Source organism: Danio rerio, chromosome 11 (genome assembly GCF_052040795.2).
Source record: "Danio rerio strain M-AB ecotype USA chromosome 11, GRCz13ab, whole genome shotgun sequence".
NCBI lineage: Eukaryota > Metazoa > Chordata > Actinopteri > Cypriniformes > Danionidae > Danio > Danio rerio.
In genome coordinates this window covers 34,865,296-34,891,493 of record NC_141031.1, presented here as the reverse complement: position 1 = coordinate 34,891,493, position 26,198 = coordinate 34,865,296, and the positions used below count along the sequence as shown (strand labels likewise).

The window sequence follows — 26,198 nt, the reverse complement described above, 5'->3', positions numbered from 1 at the left end:
GTCATAAAGTCATAAAGTCAGACTGAGCGACAATGAAGACGTGCCAAACATTAAAGAAAACGGCCCCGGAAATTGATATTATCCACCCCTGTGACACTTTCACTAAACCGCGTTCTGAAATGACTCAGAGCAAACGTAAACAATCTGTAGCGCCAATTTTGCAAACGTTTTGACATTTCCCCGCATAATTTGAATTGTCGCATGAATTGCGTCATCAAATTTAGAGCTCCTATTGGTTCTTGGATTGACGCTCATCACAGCTGTTGTCACACTGCAGGAAAGTGTCTGAAATCTTCGGACACAGCCAGAACTTCATCTGAGAAAAAATCTGATCGCAACGGGCACTAAGTGGCTGTCAGTGAACATGTCAAACCAACGATCAAAGATCACCGATTTTAGCCTAGGATTTCAGAAATCTTTTAGAATTTCAAATTTGTCTTAGATGACAAAATCGTGGCTAAAATCTCAGTGTGCTGGCCTTTAGAGTTAGTTGTGTTGCACCATGGTGCATTTGCTATTTACTGTACATGGCGGACTTTATAAGTGGAAAAACTATTCACTAGCGAGAAAACAGCTAAACACACCATCTGCAGTGCAGGGCTAAAGAACGAGCCTCCTCCATTCTGCCTCTTCACTTTTTTTAGTATTAATAATAGCCACCTATGCACTTTTGACTGAGTGGCCCATGAGCTACATTTCACTCACCCGTACAACAACAACAACAACAACAACAACAACAACAACAACAACAACAACAACAATAATAATAATAAACTAAATAATAATAATAATAATAATAATAATAATAATAATAATAATAATGTAAAATTATGCAAATTGTCATAAACAAACTGAAATAACCCTAAGATGAAGAAGGCATGGAGGCAGTGGTTTTTTTTTTTTTTATGTGGAAAAGTAAAACAACATTTTGATCCTTGAATTGTTTACATTTGTAAAGATATTTGTGTAATCTTGTACATCCTGTGTATATTAAGCAATGTGTAAGTGTTTAATTCTGCATAGATGAATAACTTATGTGCTCTTCGCTGGTCTCTAGACCAGCTTTTAGTTGGTCAATGACGCTGTCTATTTCAGTTCTTCCTTAACACACCTCAACCCCCTCCCTCAGCACACCCACGAGTCCACCTAGTGGTGTAAATGGATCTGCTATTTAAACAACGTGGTGCAAAATGTGAACATTTCTTTTGCGCTGGTCTGAAAATATCAAGAAATCTCACCACACACGTCTTGCACCTTATTGCGCCAGGTGTATGACAGGGTCCTTAATGTTAAATATCAAGTTACCAGCTACAAAATAATAATAATTAAAAAATAATATGTTAATTTCCTAGTTGTGACAATTTGCTGATTTTTAATTTTATATCCAAGTAAAACTCCCAAATAAATTGTGTTTTTACAGTGTACTGTTGCTGATTTGTCAGTTTCTCTTATAATTAATAATCACACTTGTGTAGCGAATTTGATTTTAGAAAATGAGTTTTAAAAATGATGCAAAACTAGAAACATTGACAGACAAAATGTAGTTTGACTCATTGGTATTGGTTATTGTTATAACATGGTTTTACAGTTCAAGTTAAACACACACACACATACGCACGCACAACACCCACACACAAAATCAGTCATTACACCAGAAGGAGTTGCTGCAGAGACAATAAATCCGAGTGAAAACATGTTTGGAAAACCACCTGTGACTCTACCTGTTGAGCATTGCAAACATGCAACAGATTTGGATCCATACATGAAATGGGATGAATAGACGTTAATGAAGTCTTGCGGCTGAGCGATCCCGGTGGGGTTCATTCTGCAGCCGATCAGGAGAGGAAGGGCTGCTTAATTTATACCTTAGAGGGAGGTGATCACAGCATGTACTGGCCTAATGATCCCAATCCCGCCTGGGGGAGCGCAAGTAGGATTACGCCCTGGGGCCACGGCAAATGGTTGGCGATGGGATTAGGAGTCCACTGAAAGGGAAGGTTTGTATCTGCCCCACGGCCAAGAGCTGAGGGGTAAACCACCCACCAGAAGCCAGGAGACTTAATTCACTGAAGCAGAACGTCACTACGACTGCCGGATCGATTGAGGTGGAGGTAAAGGAAGTCTACGTGTGATGCCACCGAGACTCAGATTCCTCTGAAAGCCTCCGATCCGGAATGTCATGGTCTGGATTTGGAGAAGAGCTCGAGGATGATATGCCAGTCAGGCTGAAGGAAGCTTTCATTATGTCACAAAAATGTCTCAAGGATTTCTACTACGCTTACCACCTTACAGCTTTATCGGAGCTTAAACTCAACAGTCGTACTCTGACGCTGGTCATACTGCAACAAGCGTTCATGTTCACAAAGATCCACACCCTCTTTTCTCCCTCTCTCTAGCACAAATCTATGGCACAAACAGCCTCGTTCAGCATTCAACATGTGTCTCCTCGAGCAACCAATCCACCCAGTCAGCCACTCTGTTGCCATGGCAACCTTCGCGGCATTACGGCGGGACATGCGCCAGACTGAGCGCCCGCTCTGCATAGCCCACCTCAGATCAATCTCCTCTGTTACTGAGGAGGAACGAGAAAAAAGTGTGAGGGAGAGAGAAAGAGGGGGATAATTAAACAAGGGCCGTGATTAGTACCTTCTCAACCGCTTCAGCAAATCAAATCAGGGTTTGATTTGCCTAAACAAATCTGAACACTTTTCCCTCAACACACGGACTCCGAAAGCATTTTTGAGTTCTTTTAACAGCTGCTATTCGTAATTTACAGCATTAAAAAAAAAACTGAACGCAAGTGGTGGAGAAAGCAGGCAATTGAGGTCTTTAATACAGATCCACACGTGCCAGTTGTCCCTCCCTCACGCCATTGCAGAGAGAGAGAGATATCTTGTGTTGAACAGTTATGGGAGGGGTCAGTCTGCATGCTTCTTTGCGATAAGGGGAGTGTAAAATTCAATTAACTGAAAAAAGAAAGAAAGAAAAAAAAACATTCATCCCTCTGGTCCTTTATTTCTTCTTTCCCTTTTTGTCTATGCATTTTGATTGCACACCAAACTCGGACTTCCTGAGCAATATATAATAGAGAGACTGCCACTCACTGTGAAAGGGAGAGAGAAAGAGCTCTGACAAGGTTGTTTCACCCATCACAGACTGCCCAATGTAGCTCTCACATATCTGCTATATTTTCTACCACAGTCCACCTCTCGCCTTTGCTCTTTCCAAGTCAGCAAGTGATTTTTTTTATAAAAATATTCAAACTTTTTTTGATGTTTCTAATGCATCACTGCAGCATTGTAACACATAATGACTATTAACAACAACTTAAGCCTCAAACTTCTAATTGTCAGGATTCTGCCACTAGGTCTTGTTAATTCTTGTTTTGGTGGCAGAGTTCAGACACTAGTCCTGTCATGTCTTGTATGTTTTGCTTTGCTCGAGTTTTATCGGGTTGAGAGCTCATTTTTCTGTCATTGTGTGTCTTTGTATGAGCAATGTCGTTGCCCTGCTTGGGCTGTATGAGCACCCTGGTCCGTTGTCGTCCTTCACGTGTGTCCCACCTTGTATTCCAATCTGAGCCACACTGAATTAAGTCAAGTCTGGTCTAGTCTGTATTTGTTTCTGTTCCCCGCACCACACAGTGTTGAGTTGTTGTTGTTTGCCTTTTTGTAATAAAAGTTCTTGTGATTCTGCATTTGGGTCATTGCCTCCTCTCCTCCACCCCAAAACCTTGACACTAATTTACTGCTTACTAATGTTTAGTAAGTTAGTTCATTTAGATGTTAAGTTTAGCTATTTGATAAGATGTGGTAGTCAATATGTTTTTTCTAGAGTACTAAAAAAAGGCCGCAAGCAAGCTAGTAAGCAACTAGTTAAACGAGAGAACTTATCCCCATACTAATGTGAACCATAAAGTCTGCTTGAACTGGAAGCTGCAATTGTTTTTTTTTTCTCTCCACATTGTGATGCAGTTCTTAGAGAAATATGAAATGAGAAAGTAGTGAGCATGGCTTGTTTTTTGAGCGAGCTGATTGGATTAAGTAGACATTAAAAGTGTTTGGGAAGAGTTGTTACATGCATGGTTTAATACGTTAGCCAAGCATAATACCGCAAACAGATTTAATCTGAGAATTTAACTACAAACAAGCAGGAAGGGCAGATTCAGATTACAAGGGCAAGCTTTTTTTTTCTTAATGACATGAATAGTAAACCAGAAAACTAGCAATGTGAGCTAACAGAATCTGTTTAGTTTTGATTTCATTTGTATTTTAATCTCTCGATATCTTTCCCATTTGAGTCTCTTTTCTACACTGACCAATTGGAGCACCATCCTCTAGTAACAAATCCAGTCACCGCCCCTTCCTCAAGATGTATCCTCCGTGTCCATCTCTCTTCATGTCCATTCTTTGTGTCCATCTTTTATCCGAGACTGTACTGTCCTCTATATCTCTTGCTCTCTCCCGGTTGGAGCGTGAGGCTCCAGTGGAGAGCCTATCAGTGCATCCTGCATTACAGCGTTACACGCTGAGTCATTGTGAGGTTTGTATGGAGGAAAGGAGAGTAATCAGAGATTAGCCAGCCACCCACAGCTCAGTCTGCCCTCTGTCAGTGGGCTGATTAGGGCTCTTTCCCTCTCTCCCTGTCTGCGCTACATCACCACCTGCTTCCTGCTTACTTTCTGCTATTGCTCTGACACGGATTAAAATAACGTTTCACTCTAAAATGATCATTATTTACCCTCATGTCATTCCAAACCCCATTTGATGACAAAAGGAGGAACTTTGCAGAGTATTAAACCCAAACAATATTCTATATATATTTCTGTGCAATCCTATTATGTCGAACAGTTTTGAGATGTATGTCATACCCAAAATAAATCACGCCAACACATCACATAACTACATGTACATTTAATATCAGTTTGTGCTGATATTAACAAAATGACTATTAACTACAACTTCTATAGTTATAAAACATATCATATACTGCAGGTAGCATAGACTACTTTGATGTTGCTTTTATTATGTCTTCAGATCCAATACCCCCACATTTACATTGTTTGGAGGAGACGAACAACTTGTGTGCTCCAGAAGAAAGAGACATCATGTGGGCTCAAAATGAAAGGACAGCGAGCAAATGAAGATCTAAAGAGGAACAAGCCAACACGTCTGTCTACTGATCACCAGCTAGAGACTCCCCACAGAAATGATATCTGCGATCCGGTGACATTTCAAAGAGAACATGCGAAATGTGATTAGATATGTGCTTTAGTAGAGAGAACGCTTCCCTTACAGCCATTCTACAAAGACCTTGCCACATGCTTGCAGCGTAATTACTTTATTTAACATGCTGCACAGATTTTCAACAGAATGACCACTTCACTTGTTTTCCTAAGCAATACAGAATTTCTATAGCATACAAATGTCTTTACACTACAGCCTGCATTTTAGGCAATGGAATTATGCAAGTATGAAAACATGCTTTATTAGTTAAAAAAAAGGCAGTCTCTTTTGTATGAAGATGTAATTGAGCGGTGTTTTACACATGCTTGAAAACAAACATCATCTGATATGCTCATGAATTAAATGAATTAGTTAGAAACGCTTATAATAACGTGCCTATTTAAGTGCGGAATCAATATCATATGAACACAGCGGCATTGTAAGTGCAATTGCTGTGTTATTTCTTTAATGAATTATCTGAAATCCTAATGCAACTCTGAGAATAAGCATGCAAAGAATTGCATAGCACTGCTGAAATGTTCAAATAAATTAGCTGTAACTGAATTTAATGTAATGTAATGTGTATTTATATAGCACATTTATCGTGTATGGCCATACATCCAAAAATGCTGCACAATCATGAAATGGTTCTCTCCACACCACCACCAGTGTGCAGCATGCACTTGGATGATTCGACGGCAGCCACAGAACAAGACACCAGTGCGCTCACCACACACCAGCTATAGGTGGAGTGGAGAGACAGTTGTAGAGCCAATTTAGTTGATGGGGATGAATGGGAGGCCATGATCAATAAAGGCTGATGAAGGGAATTTGTCCTTGAGAAGTGTCATGAGATTTTTAATTACCACAGACAGTCAGGACCTCGGTTTAACGTCTCATCCAAAAGACGGTGCCTGACAGTATATGGTCTCCTTCAATATATTGGGGTATTAGGACCCACACAGACCGCAGGTTAAGTGCTGGGCTCTGGCCTCACTAACACCACTTCCAACAGCAAGCTAGTTTTCCCATGTAGTCTCTCTAGACTTCCAGCATTAGGCAAGTCCTGAGTCCTAAAATGACTCCCTGACTCTTTTTATTTAATTTTTATTTATTTTGCTGTTTTTTTATATCACTCAATCTTTTTTTTTTTACATTTTAAATTAACGCTGTCTCAATATTTTGAATGATTAGATTTATTTTTTTTATTTTTTTACAGACGAGTATTGAAAAGATTGGCGAGAAAAACAAAAAGAGAAATACATTTGTACAGTCTTATTTAAACCAATATATATATATATATATATATATATATATATATATATATATATATATATATATATATATATATATATATATATATATATATATATATATATATATATATGGTGTTGAAGGTAAAATAAAAAAATAAATAAATAATAAAAAGTGTGTGTGTGTGGGGAGTGGTTGTTACATGTCTCATATACTTATTGTGTACAAAATGTTCTAAAATCTATATTGTATGTTTAAAGTTAGTTTTGTATCATTCTTAGAATTTGCTTCCATCTTGCTTCAAATATAATGATCTGGAGTCTTAGGCAATAAGTTACTCTTTCCATTTCATAAATTTCTTTAATTGTTTTGATCCATTGTTTATATGTAGGTGGATCTGATCTGAGACAGTTACATGTAATAAATTTTAGTACAGCAGAAAGCAATATTTAAAGTAAATAAATGACTCATCTTTCCCCCATGCTCTCAGGTACCATACCTAGGACTGCCATGGTTGGATCAAAGGGAAAATTAAAACTACACACACACACACACACACACACATATATATATATATATATATATATATATATATATATATATATATATATATATATATATATATATATATATATATATATATTTTTTTTTTTTTTTTATAAATTTTTTATACATTTATGTTATACTATTATTATTATTGTTATTACATAACCTTATATTACTATAATAAATATTATATTTGATTGTTTAATTATGCTAAACTTGCATTTTTAAATCTCACCATAAAAAATATGCTAGAAAACGATGTTATATATAGTTTATAGGTATAATTTATACTTCTAGACATTTATTGGGGGGCTCTAGATTTCCTGGGACCCTAAGCGGTCGCTTATCTTGCTTATTGGTAAAATCTGCCCCTGCTGACCAGGCTCAGATGGCTGTGGCACTAGTCTTCAATCCTATGGGTTGTTCTTACATGACATAATTGATGGAGTGCGACACTCAGTTATAGTGCAGGAAGTGATTCTTTTACAAAGGAATCGCTGGCAGAACATCTAAAAGTTTCTGTATTAAGTTGTTTAAAATAGTTTTAATTGGCCAAAATGAAAAAAATGTTGATCAGCTTTTATAGACTTCCAAAAGTTGTTGCTCATGAAATGGGGGAAAGTTCAAGTAACTGGCTGAAAAACGAAAGAAAAGGCGGCATGTTATAAAAATTCATTCATCTGTTCACAAACTTTTTTTTTTTAACGCTACAACAGCTCGTTTGACAGCACCAATACGGATGATATGCAGGCCTGTGTGTATAAATATGTTAATGCGTTACATAAAAAACTGAAGCCTGTTGAATAATTTGTTTCTTACTACAGCTGTGCTGAACCACAGCAACAGTATAATTACTATGACAGTTTATTTCAGCCAATTATCCATAGTATGTTTTCAAATACTATAGTATTTCCTATACAGTATTATTTTTTCATGTCACGTAATAGCTTATGAACAGTATCTACTGCCTCGATGACAGGCAAATATATGTTAGTTCAATAGAAAACTCAGCCCTCCTCATGATATTAAGATCATACCCAACATATGTGGTTATTTTACACTCCTGTCTCCTTTGAAATATGGTATAAATTGCAAGAATACAGACTGTCTCCTATTCAGTTTTTTTATCCTCCATCTGAATTTCATCAGAACCACGTGACTGAAAACAACCGACACTTTTCAAATCTATACACATAGAACAAGAAAACACTATTACAAAATGACATATAATTATGTGTATTTCTTACAATTATGAAGCAATTTATGTGCGAAAACTGTTTCTACACCACTTCCCTCTTCTGTTTGAGAAACTTTTCCTTTACAAACACGCACACAAATCTTCAGCCGGCAAGATGCGTACAAACTCACTTTACAGAGACGCGCACATGAGTCTGCAGACTAGAGAAGGAACTTTGATTTACAGGAAGTGCTGAGAGATGCAGCTAGTGTTCAGAAAGCAGCACAACAGCCCTGGAGATATGGATGAGGGCTGAGAGAAAGAGAGAGCTGACAGAGGACACGCTGTGTTTGTCCGGCCCTGAGGAGTTTAATGGGATGAGATTTGATCTCGCTCTGTATGACATTTTTGCTATTTGCGAGATGCCAAAACATTGTATATTTTACCACCAAGTGCAGTAGAAGAAGAACAAGCGTGCGCGCGTTCAGTCAATGTTCCTGAACAGACTCTTCTTGAATTAATCTTTCACTCTAATGAAACGCAGAGGCCCCGTATGTGAGGTGCAGATGATGTATGGCTCTAAAACAAGAATGAATCAAGAGTTCTGACAGTCCAACTTTTAGAACAATGACACGAGGCATCAATTAGAAAGTAGAAGGAGAAGAACGCAACTCGCTTTCAGACGTGCTGATTAAATATCGCTTTTCCTTCTTTCTTTGGTTCTGTCAAATCAGGAGGATAGAGAAGGAAAAATGAGCGTGCTATGGTGCACTTCGAGGTTTAAATAAAATTCTGCATTTGTATGTGCCACGCGGACTTGATTAATCTTGATAAATCCATTTAAGAAATCAGAAGGTGTGAAAAAAAAGAGCTTGGTATTTATGTACCATTGCGACGACACTTGTGTTGGATAGCAAAGTAATGGGGCTTTTTTTTTTTTGTGGGATGCTAAATATTAAATGGGCACAGTATGAGTCTTGGTAGAGAGCAGATGATTAAAAGAGCTCATAGGGCATAAATTCCTTAATGTATGTACTGTTTACCATCTATATATCACATAATCTATTTTGGAAGTGCTACAACAGCTTGCAGGCGCTCTCTGAACAAGTAAGCGCGTATTGTATTGGGTGGTGATGAATGCCTCGAATCCAGAACAGACTGGGATAAGTTTGTATATTATCTCCGTTTTCATCCGTACACTTTATTTCTCTCCTCCCCCCTAGGCTTTCGGGCCTGAGAGATGGGATGAGGCAGAAATGAGAGCAAGAGAGAGAGAGTGAATATATCACTAAACCTCTAGCCTAAAGCAAATTTTCTCCACATCAGCAGTGTGGCTCTCCAGTACAGCCTGACTGAGAGCATAAGCCATTTGATGCTATAAAAAGGATTTCATAATAGACATATTACCTAAAATAAAATCATCCGAGACATTTATTTAGTGTGCGCGTAATGAAAGGTTCATAAGGGGGGTGTAATTGGATTTTAAGGGGTGTACTGTAATTTACAATCTATGTGCTAAAGCTTTTATAAGTCTTTGACTGTCCAAATCATTAGAATACGTTTTATTTTAACTATGACATGGCTTAATTCTTAATTAAAATGAACAAAAACTATTCACAAATCCATATCGTATTTTTAACATGTTTGTTTAAAGGAAGTACCAATTTTTTATTAATTTTTTTTTTTTTGCTTCAAAGGGCCTTAAAGCAAGGTTATTATAGTTAATGAAAATGAGAAAAAAAACTACAATTTAATAACTAAACTAACTAAAAATAAAACTAAAAACTAACTGAAATTATAGCAAAAATGTCTTTCATTTTCGTCCTAGTAAATATATTTACATTTAAGTGTTTTTTAGCCTACTTTATGCCTTTTAGAAGTAAATCTATTTACTTCACGCTGCCAGGTGTTTGACCCGTATGGCACCTCAGAGTCAGTTATTCTGATGCCATTGACCAGATCAAGCCAGTCCTCTTCCAGTCAGTCCTTGCTGATGCTCCTGCGCTAAAAACAATGAGTAGACATGATAGCAGCACAATGACAGCATTAAATAAAGACACTTAAAATGATTAATTTAACACATTTGTGCCCAATAATAGGTTTTAATTCTGTATTAGTGATCGTGAACGAATCATTCTTTTTAACCGGGTATTCTAAGTGAACAGGTTGAATTAGTTTACCAAATCGAACTGAATCATTCGAAACGATTTGCGTCTCCAGTAAGCACTCTTATCCACAAACTACTTACTTTTTATCATGCCTAATACACCCCTCTGACTCGAAATAACCCAAAATATACTGAGTTATTCAGTTATTAGAACAGTACACTGAGATCAGATTTGAGAAGCAGTGAACTGATAATACTGCACATGCGTGATTCAGCAGATGGTCAACCAAACACAAACAGTATATGATGGTTCGCGTTAAAGATCTGAACTTCCCATCACTACTGTATCTAACATCAGAAGCAGCACATATTTTACTTAAAGCAGCTATCTTCCGTGTTGAATTTGAATTTGAGGACTTTGAGATGCTAGTGGTAGATGATAGTGTTCATGTGTCTTCTGAATACATGTTTCAAAAAATGATTTTTGGTTGAGTTTTTATTAGACAATATTTATTTTGATAATTTTAAATCTTGCACCTACCAAATGTCCTTACTTAGAAAAAAAACTAAAATTGAAATTAATATAAAAATCTATACTAATACCAAGCAATTTCAAAATAAAGAAACTAATAAAAACTAGTAAATCTCCCTTAAAAATAGAACTAAATGAATTTAAAAACAAAAAGTCAAAACGAAATAAAAAATAAAACTAATGAAAAATCTAAAACTTTTATAACCTTGCCTTAATTTGGGTGGGTAGATGATTAGACAGATGAACAAAATGATTGATGAATGTTGAACATATTAATACATGTAATGGACAACAGAAAAAAATGACAGAAAATAGATAGACAAACAGACAGATAGGTACTGTCATTTTTCAAAGCAGACACAAAAAGATAAGCAACTAAACACTTCTGTGGTGAAGCACGGAAGTGTTTTACTTGCAAAAACACATCTTGTGGTGATCTATACTGCTGTGTGTAATATCCACATTACCATAGAGGATATGCATTATTTTTCAATAATTCAACAGGCTGTGGTCAATGTTTCCTAATTAACAGATTGGGTCCAGGATTATGCAGAAAATCAATCTTGTCTATCAAACGTACTCATAAAATCTTTATCAGTCGTGCATACCCCTCTGACTGCAAACCTTCAGTTGGTTTCATTTACCAAGTGCAGAGTGACCTTTCCCAGCCGGCTATAAAATCAATTTCAGGCTCTAATTCAGAAATATGTTACATGATCATTGTTGGGTGGAATATTAATCAGTAGGTAGAGCTTGAACCTAAGAGCTCATTGAAAAGCAAGGGTTTTCTATCCACATCCGAGGCGGCAGAGTGACAAAAGTACTGGTGCCTTTTCTATTATAAAGGAGAGCGGGGTAAGATGTGCCACACTCTCCATCCTTTCTAACCAGTACATTAAACCTGCATCTGCACTGAGCAGCAAAGGTAAGAGATACCTGTGAAAGCTAGCACCAGGTTTCTTGAATCAATTTTGATGTGGATTCAAAGCCCTCCATGAGGTCAAATACAATCAATCCATCATTTCTGAAGCCCAAACCCCCTTAAGAGCCCAACCGCTCCCTCAATCCATTCACTCGCCCTCTCTCTGTCGAAAGTCTTATCCTAACCCTGGTCACTAAAGTCATAAAGCATCTTTATCTTCATCCTGAGGAGAGAGAGAGAGAGAAAGAAAAAAAAAAGGCAGGTATAGGGATGTGGGGTTCCGGCCACACTTAAAGGCTTTAAGTGTTGCCTTAGGCTCAGATGAAGAGTGAGAGAAAGAAAGAAAAAGGGGACGAGAGACTCCTTAGAGCCTCCTAAAATGAGAGAGAGATTGGTCTGAGAGCTTTTACCTCTCAATCTTGACCACAGCACACATTTGAGAAGTGTGTAGTGAACAAAAAGAGCCTATGTCAGAATCTGTAAGTATAGGTTCTGACCTCGGCATTTATTCCTCTGTCGATGGAATCCAAGAGAATAATAGACGGCCAAAGGCACAAGTCCAAGGATCTGAATCTCCATAGATTATTCGATTTGAGACACGGAGACACTTAAAACAGCTGCCCACCCGTGTAAAGGGGAATCTCCCAAAAGCCTTGCAGGAAAATGCAATCGGGTCTGTGTGAGACAGTTCCGGTGGCTTAAACCCACACATCCACATCATTCCCACTGCTCTAATGGCTACACACACCAGCCTGACCAGTTCATTTTTTTTGTGGTTAATTACGGAGTCTCCTGTTGCAGATGTGCCTGATTTTAATTCGCTTTGCTGCTCCGTTGGAGTGTGAAACACTAAAGCCCTGGAGATCAATTACTGAGGGGTATTTACACTGTGCTGTGGCAGAGGGGACAGGGACAGGACTGACATACTCCAGTTTGTGTTCGGTCTCTTAGCCGCTGGTCTTTTCCCATTGCACTCATTACACTGTCAATCAGCTAACATTCAAAGGCGTTATGGAGAGAGACTGAATATCTAATTTTGATTTATTTACACTTGATACAAATAGAGGAAATCAACTCAATATACAGATGTACTGTGCAATAAAGATAAACTCTGTGCAAATAACTCAGTCAACATGACATGAGAATGAACCCATTTACCTACTGTGAATTAGTAAATATTCAAGACATCAATGCATGTTTTTGTAAACTTGTCTAGAACAAACTTGACTCTCATCTGCTTCTGAAATGATGTCGTTTTTCAGTTGAGGTCACCAAGGTTGTGTTGAAAATTATATTGACAGTCACATTTGGCTTTTTAGCCATGGTTGTAAGACACTGTTAAAGGTCACACAGCCTTTGTACAATATTGAAAATTACTTTAATAAAGGTTATAGCAATAGTAGCAAATAACGCTAAATTTGATAAAGAGTCACAAGTGGGATCTGAAGAGATGCTCTTGAGAGCAAACACAACCTTTAAACTAGTCAAGAGCTCGAGCTCCTGAAAGTAGCAGGACTGTGCATGCATGAGCACCGCTTTTTTCCAGTCTGTTTCAAAGAGAACCAATCGCACCATTTACTTTTCCAGGCATAGTTGCTTCATGCAAACAAACATGCTGTGCGACCGACACTGTCGTCAGTAAACAAGGATCGCCTGTGTCTCACAGTGCGCCTGATCATCCTCTCATTCAGTATTCACCTGCTTCTTGACTCTAAGATCACATTTGCACGCATATTGACAAATGGTCTTGAACTAAAATTCTAGTCTTTAGTGACAAAGCAGCACTGGCATTTTAAAAATTATTTTCAAACAACTAACGTGGCTAGTGGGAATGGCTGTCAAACCCGCCACAGGTGAAATCTACTACCATTTGGCGAGTTGGCTGTTGTTAATGTCAAGCCCTGAATACAATATACTCAATGTGTTAATAACATATTGCAGAATACTCATGATGCTATTGAGGTGAGATTTGGATAGGGTTAGAGACAGATTTGGTGGTATGTGTAGGTGCAAGTTTGGGTTAAGGTGTAAGGGATGGTCAACAGTGTAATTATAAAAATTAATTACAGATGTACTTACATGCAAGTATTTTTATCAAGTATAATTAAATGTTAATGCACATATTTACACAATAAGTCCACTGTAACAGATTATTAAAGTCAGTGTAAGTACATATTAGTATATTAGGGTCACTTAATATAAAGTGGGAACGTATTATCAAATTATTTAAAACAGAGTTTATACAGGAATCAGAGAGTGAAATTTAATACCTTTTAAGAGCTTTACGACTCTTTTCATACATCTTTAGACCTTAAAAACATTTTAAGTTACAACCAGAAACACTGATGAGATTTTAACTTTTATATTTACTAAATATTATAGTATATTTACACTATATTATTGTAAGAAACTAATCCAAAACTAAAGCATTATTCACAAACTGAATAAAAATCTATTAAATCTAGCTAATTCAGCAGGTTGGCACCTTACTGCAGAAATAATGGTGTTGCCTTGATTACTGCAGTAAACAAAGCAGCATGATGTCAAATCTTGTATTCACTGATTTCATAAACTACACAGCATCCTGATATTCACAAATTTAATTCAGAAAACTTTAGCATACAACCATACATTCATAATCCAAAACTATATAAAATGTAGTACCTTGCAAAATAGCATTTAAGACTTTTTAAGGGCATTCAATTTCTTTACATTGACTTATTAATTTTTAATACTTTTTAAGTCCCTACGGACACCCTGTATAAACATTAGCCATGCTAACAGTGGTTGACAAATAAAATAAGGATGCTATGTAATTTTTTCAACAATATATCCAATATATAAAAACACAAATAATGCATAATTAAAAAACTATAAAAAAATAAATGTATGAATGAAGAAATTAATATATACAATTGAAGTGAGAATTATTAGCCCACTGTTTATTTTCCCTAATTTCTATTTAACGATGAGATGATTTTTTTTATCAAGTTTTAATGATTGATTTCTAATAATTGATTTCTTTTATCTTTGCCATGATGATATTTATTATTATTTTACATATAACATTTTACTAGATATTTTTCGAGACACTAGTATTCAGCTTAAAGTGACATTTAAATGCTTAACTAAGTTAATTAGGTTAACTAGACAGATTAGGGTAATTAGGCCAGTTATTGTATAACAATCGTTTGTTCTGTAGACTATGCAAAAAAATATATAGCTTAAGGGGGCTAATAATTGACCTTAAAATGGCTTTAAAAAATGTGTTTACTTTAGCCGAAATAAAAAAAAATTGACTTTCTCCAGAAGAAAAAATTATTATTGAAAATACTGTGACAATTTCCTTTGGTCTGTTAAACACCATTTGGGAACTATTTAAAAGAGGGGAAAAAAAATCAAAGGCGGGCTGATAAATCTGAATTCAACTGTATAAAGTATAAACATATATTAGGATATATATTAACATATACTGTAACATAATTGAATAATCAATTTCATAAGTTCTAAATAGGGAATATAAAAAATTACAGGCCTCATTTTTAAAGCAAGATGCCAAATAAATAAATACATAATAATAAAAACGAAGAAAAGCATAAGTGTAATCAATCAATTAACAATACAGTCAACTGACAACAAAAAATATATTTTCCTTTTCTTTCATTTCCTTTTCTGACTATACTAATAAGCGAAAGGAACAAAAACAAAGTTCCACCTGCCAAAACTCTTGTGAGAAAGACAAACTCATATCACCGACCAATGCAAAGAAAGCGTTACATTTAGCCTGGGAGGCACCAAGAGGACAAAGTGTGCGTGACATGAGACACTTGAGAGATTTATTTAAAAAGCAGATGGCACAGCCGAAATGACGATAAATTGGACTGTAGCCTGGTGTGAGATGAGAACTAATTAGCCCGGCCAACAGAGGGGCTTGTTGAACTGCAGAGGCCCGCATGAACATACACAAGCCCTGGGCTCCATTAGTCAGCCTAGCCTGGAACAAAACACGTGGACGAGGGCAACAGTGCCCTGCCCTTTAGCCAGACTCCCACGTCCCCTTCCGAAGCCTCAGAGGATCACGAGAGGGGAGGGCGCTGCACTCCATATCCCAGAATGCCCTGTGTCCTTCATTACTTTTTGCTGAGAGACATGCGATGGGAGTTAATGTGAGCTGCGGCAGTCTTTCTTATGATGGATCGTGCGTTCGCACACATCTTTCTCTCTGTCTGTTCGCTCTCTCTCTTTTCTGCGCACAATCTAATTTTGAGATAAGTTGTAAGAGAATGGTAGCGGGAGCAGACTTTATCAGTGCTCTGGGTGGGTGTGGGAGGAGATGGTGGAGTAATTGTATTCCTGTATGCTTGCAGGGACTCCTATTAAAACCAATAACAGCTAATGGGGTTACGGCTTAATTTTTTAAGTGCCTTGATAACGATTACGGAGCAACCTTTGACAAGCCACGTCTGTTTATCTTAAGTTGCCGATGCATATTGGAACCATCACTGCTGTACATAAACTGAGTAGCAGAAAGTATTATTCCATAATCAAAGAAGTTATTTCCAGTGGAAGAGGCTGAGATTAAACCTCACTTGAAGACAAGCAGAGCTTAAATAATGTGTCGGTGCACTTTGGGTAAGGGATTCATCAGAATAATAAAATATTTTTACATATTTTTTCCACATCTTTGGAGTACCTTGGATTGATTTTTGCTCTTTAGTCATATTCATATTTTTTATCAATAAATAACATATATTAGAATATTTTCACTGGCCAAAAATATTAATGATGTCCATATAAAAACCATCATCCATTGACATTAATAACAGATCAATTTAGGTAAAACATTACACACGTTTCTTACTCTTCTTACTTATGCCTTTAATTATTAAAATAAAAAATAACTAATCATTCTAAAAAAAAAAAACATTTTCATTTTTTATTATTACATATATAACATACTGCTAACAAATGAGTAAAATCTAGTGGTGTGAAAGACAACAGCAAAGAACAAAAAGCAAACAGACTAAAAACCTGTTAGTTGCTTTGCTGTGATTTGTTTAATCCGCTTGTTAAATCATGAAATATGGAATATTGTTTCAGAGTCCTAGCTTATACTTATTTGAATCAAGGAAATATTTGTTTATGACCGCTTTTTAGTCATTTCAAACATTATAGTGAATTTTATCTAAAATCCTGGAGTTCACAACACTCTCTTTCTCAATATTTTTTACAATTTAAATACAATTTAAATAAAAAAATAATAATTTTCTGGATATTAGGCATGGATATATACTGCGATCATGATATTCGAAAGTATTTCGTTGCTTTGTAAACGTTAATTATTACAATTTATTGAGTCGACATACACAGTTTGAAAGGACCCAGAAGCCGTTTCACGTCACACTTAACAAGCGGATATGTGGATCAGTGTTTAGGTAATGATACAAGTAACGTGAATTACGTAAAAATATTACTTTTCTAAGTAACGAGTAAAGTAACGCATTAATTTTAAAAATAAGTAATAATATTTGAGTTAAATAAATAAAATAATAAAATGTAAGAAGTCACAATGAATCATGCAGTCAATAAGAGAATGTGTTCATAATTTTGAATGCATCAAAGAAAAAGGGGACTGTAGTCTCAATGGAAAATGATTTTACTTTGCAAATAGATTGCTTTAAACTTTCAATTATCTGTAAATACGGCATGTATAGTGGGTCAGAAAAATCTAAGATAATATTATCCTAAAATATATATTAATTTATGTTGTGTTTTTTAAAGGGATAAAGGTGTAGGTTATACAGTGAATATCTGTAAAAGAAAGAAAAAAGTTCTGAAAAAAATCAAGCCTCAGCCAGGTAATAAAAAGATATGCAAAAGAAACTCAAAAGTAACATAATGCATTACTTAACATGAAAAGGTAATGCAAATAACTCATAATAATATTGTAATACAAAAAGTAACTTTTAAAAACACTGGACATAATAATCCGTAAAATAATTAATTGTCCAAAAAATTTAGATTTTTTTTTTTAAGTATTACTAACTACATTTCAGCAGATTTCTATAAATCAAGGTCTAAATAAAAGATCTAAGTGTAATAATATGTTACTCTCAAAAAGCAAGCATTTTTAAATATAATATGTTAAAATTAAAACTGTACTGCACTTTTATTGTTTAAATGCACTTGCTACTATGACACTGGAATAAATCTAAAAGGTAAAACAGCCATTAACTAACATAAAATTCTATGAAAACATACAGATGGAAGTTTACTACGCAATCTTGCTCCAGATGGTAAATGCTGATGCCATTTATTACACACAAACACGCACACACACACTGAATTGTTACATTAATACCTGTCATGTCAAAAGGGAAGGTTCAACAGAGCACAACATGTTGCAGTTTTTTGACTTTGAGACAGCATAAAAAACTGAACAAAACGGCTACGTCAACAGACAAAAGTGGAAGAGCTTTTTCAGCAAAAACTGTTCCCACAGTTTCTGGGCGTTCGGTTTGTCTGGAAATGTGGCATTCTCGGCACACAGCGAATTTCTGGATGACACATTAACACCTGGCGGTAACGGCAGCTAAAGTGAGCGCATGACATTGATTATTACCCTGCTGACTCTGACACTTACATCAAGCGTCCAATCATAAGCAGACATGAGCTGCAGCAGCATGCTTAGCTGTAAAAAGAAACACAACACACATGCAAGCACAGCCAATATCATGCAGCTTAGGGTGCACTCACACTATGCACGGTTGCTTTGAACTGTCCCTCACAATGCACTTATGTCATTGATGATGCGACTGTTTATATTGTTTTGTATTATTTTCAGTGGTTTGGGATGCAGTGACACAGTCAAATATTTTGCTGAACAAATCCACTGCTTTTAATGCGCATAAATGTTCATAAAAGTCACAATGCTGCATGTATCAGGAGGTTTCCTGAAGGTGGCAGATGAAGTGCAGAGAGAGGTTTGTAGCTTCGATCAACAATGACAGTTTGCATTCATTGAAAAGAAAGAATGATTAATAAATCCATATAAAACAGTCTCCTAAAAGTGATGACGCATCTTCAGGTTCTTGTTCAACCACACCGAGCCCAACCAAACTGCTCTCTGCACCTCTGGCCCAGGGCCAGCCAAATCGAACCACGCTGGAGCACTCATACTTGTCAAAAGAACCAGGATATAGGGGTTAAAGGTGCCTGGGCATAGTTAGTACACCCTTAAAAAGAAACAATTGGTATGCACTAGGGGTTGCACCGACTGGTTGACTGTAATGCACTGCTACGACTCTTTTAGGTCGACGTTGACCAGTCACTCTTTTAAAAGATCACGTGGTTTGACCTGAACTACATGGCAGGTTTACACACAAATGTAGAAAACTGCCGTCACATTATCCAAATTTATTTCAATGTTATTTTTGTTTTGTCAGTGTCAATAATTCACATGAACTTTGAGTGAACTTTAAATTGTCAAATAGGTGTCAGCTAGTCGCACCATGCAGATACCCTCAAGCAGATGATAGCCAATTGTGTTTACTCAAGCCTGCAACAGTAATGTGATTGGCTATTGTCCTTTGTGATGAGTTGCTGATGACATGCTTAGTGAATGAACCGGGAAACGCCCCGAAATTGTCAAGCACTTAGCTGGAGGTGTGACAAAATTCATGTGCAAATGAGTAGGTAAACCTCACTCCTCTGACCTGTAAAGGTGCTACGGGCCAGGATCTTTAGCCTCCTTGGTAGAGCAATGGAGTCCCATGTGGAAAGTCGCTGATTCTATCCTAGCTCAGAGCGGGTTGGGTGGTGTAGGAATAGAGGGGCTACATTGGTGCCATGACCCAGATGGGAGTGAGGTTTAGGGGGTGAGTGTAGCCAGCTAGTGACGTGCTGAGTAGGTAAACGTCACTCCTCTGACCTCTAAAGGTGCCCTAGTGACAGATGCTAGGGGCCATGGTCTTTAGCTTCCTCGGCAGAGCAAGCGACTCCTATGCGGAAGGTCGCCAGTTCAATCCCAGCTTGGTGCGGGTTGGGTGTAGTAGGACTGGCGGGGTTACATAACCATCAGCCCAGGTAAAGATATGCAAAGTGAGAGGAGACTTCAGATAAACAAGATGAGCAAGTAACAGTAAAAAAGGTGCAACTTGAGCAAGATTTTGACCTGCACTATTATAACAGTAAAATCTGCATCTGAGCATGTCTCTGACAGAGTGGGCGCCTTTGTCTTTCTTGGTTTATATTGTTATAAAATAACCTGCCATGAAACTGTGTTCGTTTTACTGTGTGCTGACGATGTATGCATGACTTTTGCACTAAATATATCTGTTGTCACATTTTATGTAGTATTTTTTGTCTTTTAGTTGATATACTATATGAGACTTGCTTTGTTTACCAAATAAGTGGATCTAATTTGATTTGCATTGTAAACATTTTATAAAAGTTAAAAATGTATTATTTTTATTGCATATATTAAGATTTTACACCTAAAATTCCACATATATTTGAAGATTTTTTTTTACAAAATTCTCAGCAGAAATGGCAAAACATGTGCGCAGATTCTGTCTGGCCCTAGTCATTGGTAATGTTGAATTGTTTCGCAGCTATCAAACAGCATGAGTATATGCATTTCCTGCAAATAAATAGCCACTTGTGGCATGTTGCAAAATACTTGCATCTTGTGTTGTATTGATGATGTCACCAGCAACTAGTCAATGTTGACTTAACTTTAATACCATAAAAGTCAACTTCCAAAAATCTGAAGCTGTTCAAACTCTAGTATAAAGCATGTATAACCTTATACACACACAAAAACAGACACTTTTCACACATAAATCGAACTGCCGGTTAACCGGTGTGTGTAAGTATGTAAAAAAATAAAGATAAATAATAATAATAATACAATTTATCTTTACTTTTACAATTTATCTGCAAAAGATGAGAAGAAATCTATTATTAAGCAGGTTATACATGCATAAACACAAGATCTAACAAAATAACAAAACAAACAGGAGCTGTTTTTTTCCAAGAAAGAATAAATAAGCTTTGATTTCGACAACACAAACCTGAATTCAATTACTTTGGATATTCAAATATATTCCCAAACCCAAGAATAAGACTTTTAAATGAAGCCCATGATTCAGTTTGTTTGTTTGTGGGCAGCTTATAACGTAACAGTCAGTTAAATCATTGTTCGGCTTTCAAGTCGGCGAAAACACAAACACACAGAATCTGCAAGCTGAGCACCAGCACCACTGCTGTTCTGGCAGAAAATAAATATCTGCAGTTAAATAAGATTGAAACGTTTCTTGAATCTATATCACATTGTAACACCTGTTGAGTTTATGACAAGAACCATAAGAAGCTGAAAGAAAAAACATGTCTGCTATTGTTTCCATCATGCTGGCCATTTACAAAGGCCTTGAGGATCTGTTATAAGCACTTAAAATAAGCAATTGGCCAGATTTGGACCTACTATAGACCATCATTGGGTCTAAGACAGTGAAAAATCAATAGGAAGAGTGATGCATGATTGAACAGGGCACCACAGACATTAACCCAAGGAGAAAAGACAGTCAGGGCTGGTAAATGAGCGTAAGCAGGTAATATTAATGCAGTTAATAGCGAAGAAGACAAACGGAAAGCAAACAGTGGAGAGAGCTGCTATTTTTCTCTCTTTTTAACTCTTATTTTTACCGTGGTGGCAGTCTTTCAGAACAGGTCTTTGTGGACTTGGGCTGAATGTTTGTGTTGGTTCACCTGTAAAAATTAGGGTACAGGACAAGATAGAGTAAGAAAGTGGCTCTCACACGTAAACACAACCTTGATCTCCACACTTCTACTTCCTAGTGTAAGAAGAGTCATGATATTTCCGACAGGGTTTAATGGTCTATCTGAATCAGTTTGTTGGGCTCTCCTTACAGCATGCTGATTTCTATTGAAGAAGGTCAGCTGGTTCCTGTAATGCCAGAGAAAGTGTTCTGAGAGTAGGGGGCTGATTCTGCACTGATTTCTATAGAAAACGTGGATTTACCACTATGAATAGAGCTACAGAGTGTGAACCTAAATCTATACACTATAAAGGTTTCAGCTTAAAATGATTAAAATGACTTTTATAATGCTAATATAAACCTTTAAAATAATTACTCTGAAAAATTAAATCAAAGCTTTCACAAATATATTGTCTGTTACAGAAAATATTACAATTGGCTTTAACCTTTCTAACAGAAAGCTCAGAGTTTACGGTCAGGCATCCATCAGCTGTCTGTTGCAGTCTGAAGTCAACAAACCTGAGCCGCTCAGCTGAATAAGACACACAACATGAAGAGTGCAGAGGACACACTTGAGCTTATCTCACCCCTCACTGCGCTGGACTAAGACACTTTCAACCACTGTGTGCTTTAGGCTGACATTATATACAGGAATATATAAGAGAAATAGACACTTGTGATCACTTGATATTAAATATACTGTAAAAATATTGAGAAAGAAACAAACAAACCAAAAAAGAAGGGTAAGAGAAAAAACACAGAAATAGAAAAAAACAAATGAGCAAAAAAAACCAAAAAAAAAAACTGAAAAATTAAATGACTGAATGAAGAAGTGAAATAGACTATCAAAAGTGATAAATCAGACAATAGAATTAGAAAAAAGAGTGAAGAGCGCAAAAGAAAGATTGAATGTATGTGTGAAAGAGCCAAGAAAAAAGAAAAAAAACAAGCAAAAGTAAAACAAAACAAAAAGAGCCAAGGAAAAAAAGACAGATCAAAAGAAAAAAGATAAAAAGAAAAACTGAAAGTGAACAAAAAAAACAAAAGAAAGAGCAAAAGAAAAAGGAAAGAGAAAATGAAAGTGAAAAAATCAAAAGAGCAAAAGAAAGCAAAAAATAACTGAAAGAAAAAACAGAGTGAAAGAAAGATTGAAAGAAAAGCTGAAAGAAAATAGAAAGAGTGAAAGAAAAGATCAAAAGGAGGAAAAGAAAAAAACGAAAGAAAAAGATGGAGCGAAAGAAAGAAAAAAAGAAAAAGTGAAAGAAAAAAGGAAAAAAGAAAGAGCAAAAGAAAAAAGAAAGCAAAAGAAAGGAGGTAAAACCAAAAGAAAGAGTAAAAGAAAAAAGCAAAAGAAAGACTGAAAGGAAAAAAGTAAGCGAAAGTAAGAAGGTAAAAGCAAAAGAAAGAGTGAAAGAAAACAAGAAAGAGCAAAAGAAAGAGCGAAAAAAAGGTGAAAGAGAGCCAAAGAGAGAGAGAGAGTTGTGAATGGAGGGATGTGAGGAGCTTCACCTCGGGGTCTGGGTGCTCTTTTCCGGCGGTCTCTGAAAGCGGCTCCAGACTGCAGCGCCTCCAGCAGACAATCCATCACACCGGTCTGATCGTTCTCTACAGGACAGAGCAGAGGAGAGAGAAGAAAACATTAGGATGCGGAGGGTCACTCCACAGCGACACTTAAACCAGCCTTAAGGGGCTCTGCAGAATGCTGGAAAATAAAAAATAAAAAACACTAAAGCGGCCCTCTGTGGACAGTATATCACAGCGTCGATTCGGACAATTTGAGAGGCAGACAGGCTCTTAAACTCCTCTATACATCTCCTCTACACCTCTACACAATCCACTGGTGCTCTGTAGCGTTTGGAGGGCTGATCATAAAAACAGCTGAGTGGTGCAGGCTGTTAACCTCAGGTCAAAAAAACACCAAATGAAATTATGGGGGAAAAAAAGAAAAAAAAGAGAAAATGGAATAAAAAAAGAGAAAACTGAAAAAACATAAAAGGAATTGAAGGAAATACATAAAATGATAAGAAATACAAGATTAAATGAAAGATTGAAATAAAAAATAAGTGAAAGAAAATTATGAAAAGAAAAGATGAAAGTCAGCATGGTAAAGGGAAATAATGAAAAAAAGGAAGAAGGAAAGAGTGAAAGAACGAAAGAACAAAAAAAGTGAGAGCAAACACAAGAAAGAAAACAAAAGTACCAATAAAAGACAAAGGGGAAATATGAAAAAGAGCAAGTAAAAAAAGTGTGAAATTTAAAGTGTAAAAAAGAAAGAAAAGGAAAGAAAGAAAGAAAAAACTATTAAAAAATAAAAAAGGAAAGTGCAAAGGAAAATGCAACATAACAAAAAAGTGTGAAAGTCAAAACAAAAAAAATAGAAAAAATAACAAAGACAAAAAGAACAAAAAGTGAGAAAAAAGGGGGTGAGGAAGAAAGAAGGAAAGTGCGAAAAAAATTGTGAAAGTGCTAAAGAAAAAAGTGTGAAATAAAGTGCGAAAGAAAATGTGACAAAACAGAAAAAAGAAAGAATAACAAAGACCAAAAAAACTAAGGACTGAAGTAGTACAAGAAAAAAAAAAGAGTAAAAGAGCAAAAGAGAGTGAAAGAAAGAAAGAAAGAAAGAAAGAAAGAAAGAAAGAAAGAAAGAAACAAACAAACAAAACAAACAAACAACAAAGTTACAAAATTTAAAGGGGAAAAAAAGAGTGAAAGAAAAAAAAGAGTGAAAGAAAGTGCGAAAGAAAGGAGCCTGGTTCTACTTCTGCGTTGAGTGATCGGCGTAAACCACTGTGCCTGCCTTGCGCATAGCCGTGCATTTAAATTTCTGAGCGTTGTTTGTGTTGCTGGCAGTGAGGTTTTTATGTTCACGAACTCATGGGACTCGAGAAAGCGATGTGTAGGTAAATTTTTTAAGAGGTGTGCGTCAGCGTTGGCGACGGCCATACGACCGCACGAAGGCTACGTCGGACCATCCATGCACACTTAACCAAGAAGTATAAATCAGCCTAAAGAAAGAGTGAAAGTGCAAAAGTGTGAAAGACAGAAGAAAAGTGCAAAAGAACATAAAAGAATAAAAGAATTAGAAAGACCAAAAGATCAAAGCACCGCAATAAAAGAAGGAATAAAGTAAAGGAGACAAAAAGGAAGTGAATGAGAAGCCCGACACGACTAGCGTTTGGAGAGGCAGTGGTAAAAACAGCTGAGTGGTGGAGGCAGTTAACCTGAGGCCACCGCCGTTCACATACAGACACTCCAGAGACGCAAGCAGGCCTGTGGGACGAACGACAGGCAAGAGAAACACCACGGCGCTCACGCTCACAAACACATCACCGCTGCTTACACAATAACTCCACACACACACATCCAGTGACAGAGAATAAATCAGGCTGGCAGGAAAGTGTGCTTTTCAGCAGGTTTGTGGAGAAACGCTTGTATGAGGGAACGTCTGTTGTGTGTTGAGCGCATGGATTGGTGAGCGTGGGTAAGCATTACAGGCCTTGACACTGTAACCTCCAAATATTAATCTTTACTCTGACATTGCAGGCGCACACACACGCACACAAAACAAATCAAAAAGCACATGAGCGTGAGTGCTAACGCTGCAGAAGTTCTCACTTTTCTACCTATAGGTCGCGACACTCATCATTAGGGCCAGTTCACAGTTAAACCAGAACTGTTTAACTGTGTAGCCTTGACTGTCATATCATTTGATAAGGCTTAGATGAATGATAGGGTACAGTGGAGTACAGTAATGAGAAATCTAGGGGGAAAAAAAAGAAAAAAAAAAAATATATATATATATATATATATATATATATATATATATATATATATATATATATATATATTAGGGATGTCAGTGTTCACAATATAATATTGAATAGTTGGGACGACCTCCGGGGTTCAATACGCGCTTGAGAATTGCGGTTTTCTCTGTTTTAGTTTAAATAAGGTATGTGCGTTTTATATCTCACCAAATTGACTGTGTGTGCCTGTAAGTCCATGAGCTGAGATGAGGAAACTCCTCCCCGCGAATAAATATCCAATCACTATGCTCTAAAGCTAGGGGGGTGCCTAACCATCATTCCATACTTTAACATGGCGAGTGGCGGTGAAGTGTGGCTAAGGCAACAGTACAAGGAAGCGCCGACGTCTTTCAAATCTGCGGTGTGAAGACATTTCGGTTTTGCCAGTAAGTATAATGCCAATAAAAGAAAAAATGGTGAACAAAAAATAACTGTGTGCAAGCATTGTTTTACACGTATAACCATGACTGCACATCTGCAGCACCATCACCCAGCAATATCACCCTGAAGGCAGGTTAGCAGAAAAGGTAATAAAGTCCTCCAAATAGCAACAATCTATAATATATATATATATATATTATATATATATATATATATATATATATATATATATATATATATATATATATATATATATATATATATATATATATATATATATATGATGTTCAATAAGATGTACTTGTGTTTACTGTTTATTCAGTTAAACATGAATTTTCAACTGGAGGCCAACATAAGCTCGAAACAAAATTTTTTGAATATCTTAATCCAACTAAAGTCATAACAGAAATGGAATTAAGACATAACCCTAACCTTCAAATTAAAGCTGACAGTCTGCAGTTAAAAGCAC

General features: G+C 36.5%; 1 protein-coding gene across 5 annotated transcripts in view; it reads right to left on the bottom strand.

Annotated features, from left to right (window-relative positions):
- The window catches only part of diaph3 (diaphanous-related formin 3), a 478,885-nt gene that overhangs the window by 72,006 nt on the left and 380,681 nt on the right, over positions 1–26,198 (bottom strand). For 4 of the 5 annotated variants that reach the window (XM_087272225.1, XM_087272219.1, XM_087272220.1 and 1 more), the window contains 2 exon segments: positions 23,052–23,147; positions 21,469–21,531 (listed from right to left, as the gene is read on the bottom strand). In XM_087272225.1, the coding sequence (XP_087128351.1) occupies positions 21,469–21,531; positions 23,052–23,147 (159 nt within the window). 5 annotated transcript variants of the gene reach the window in all.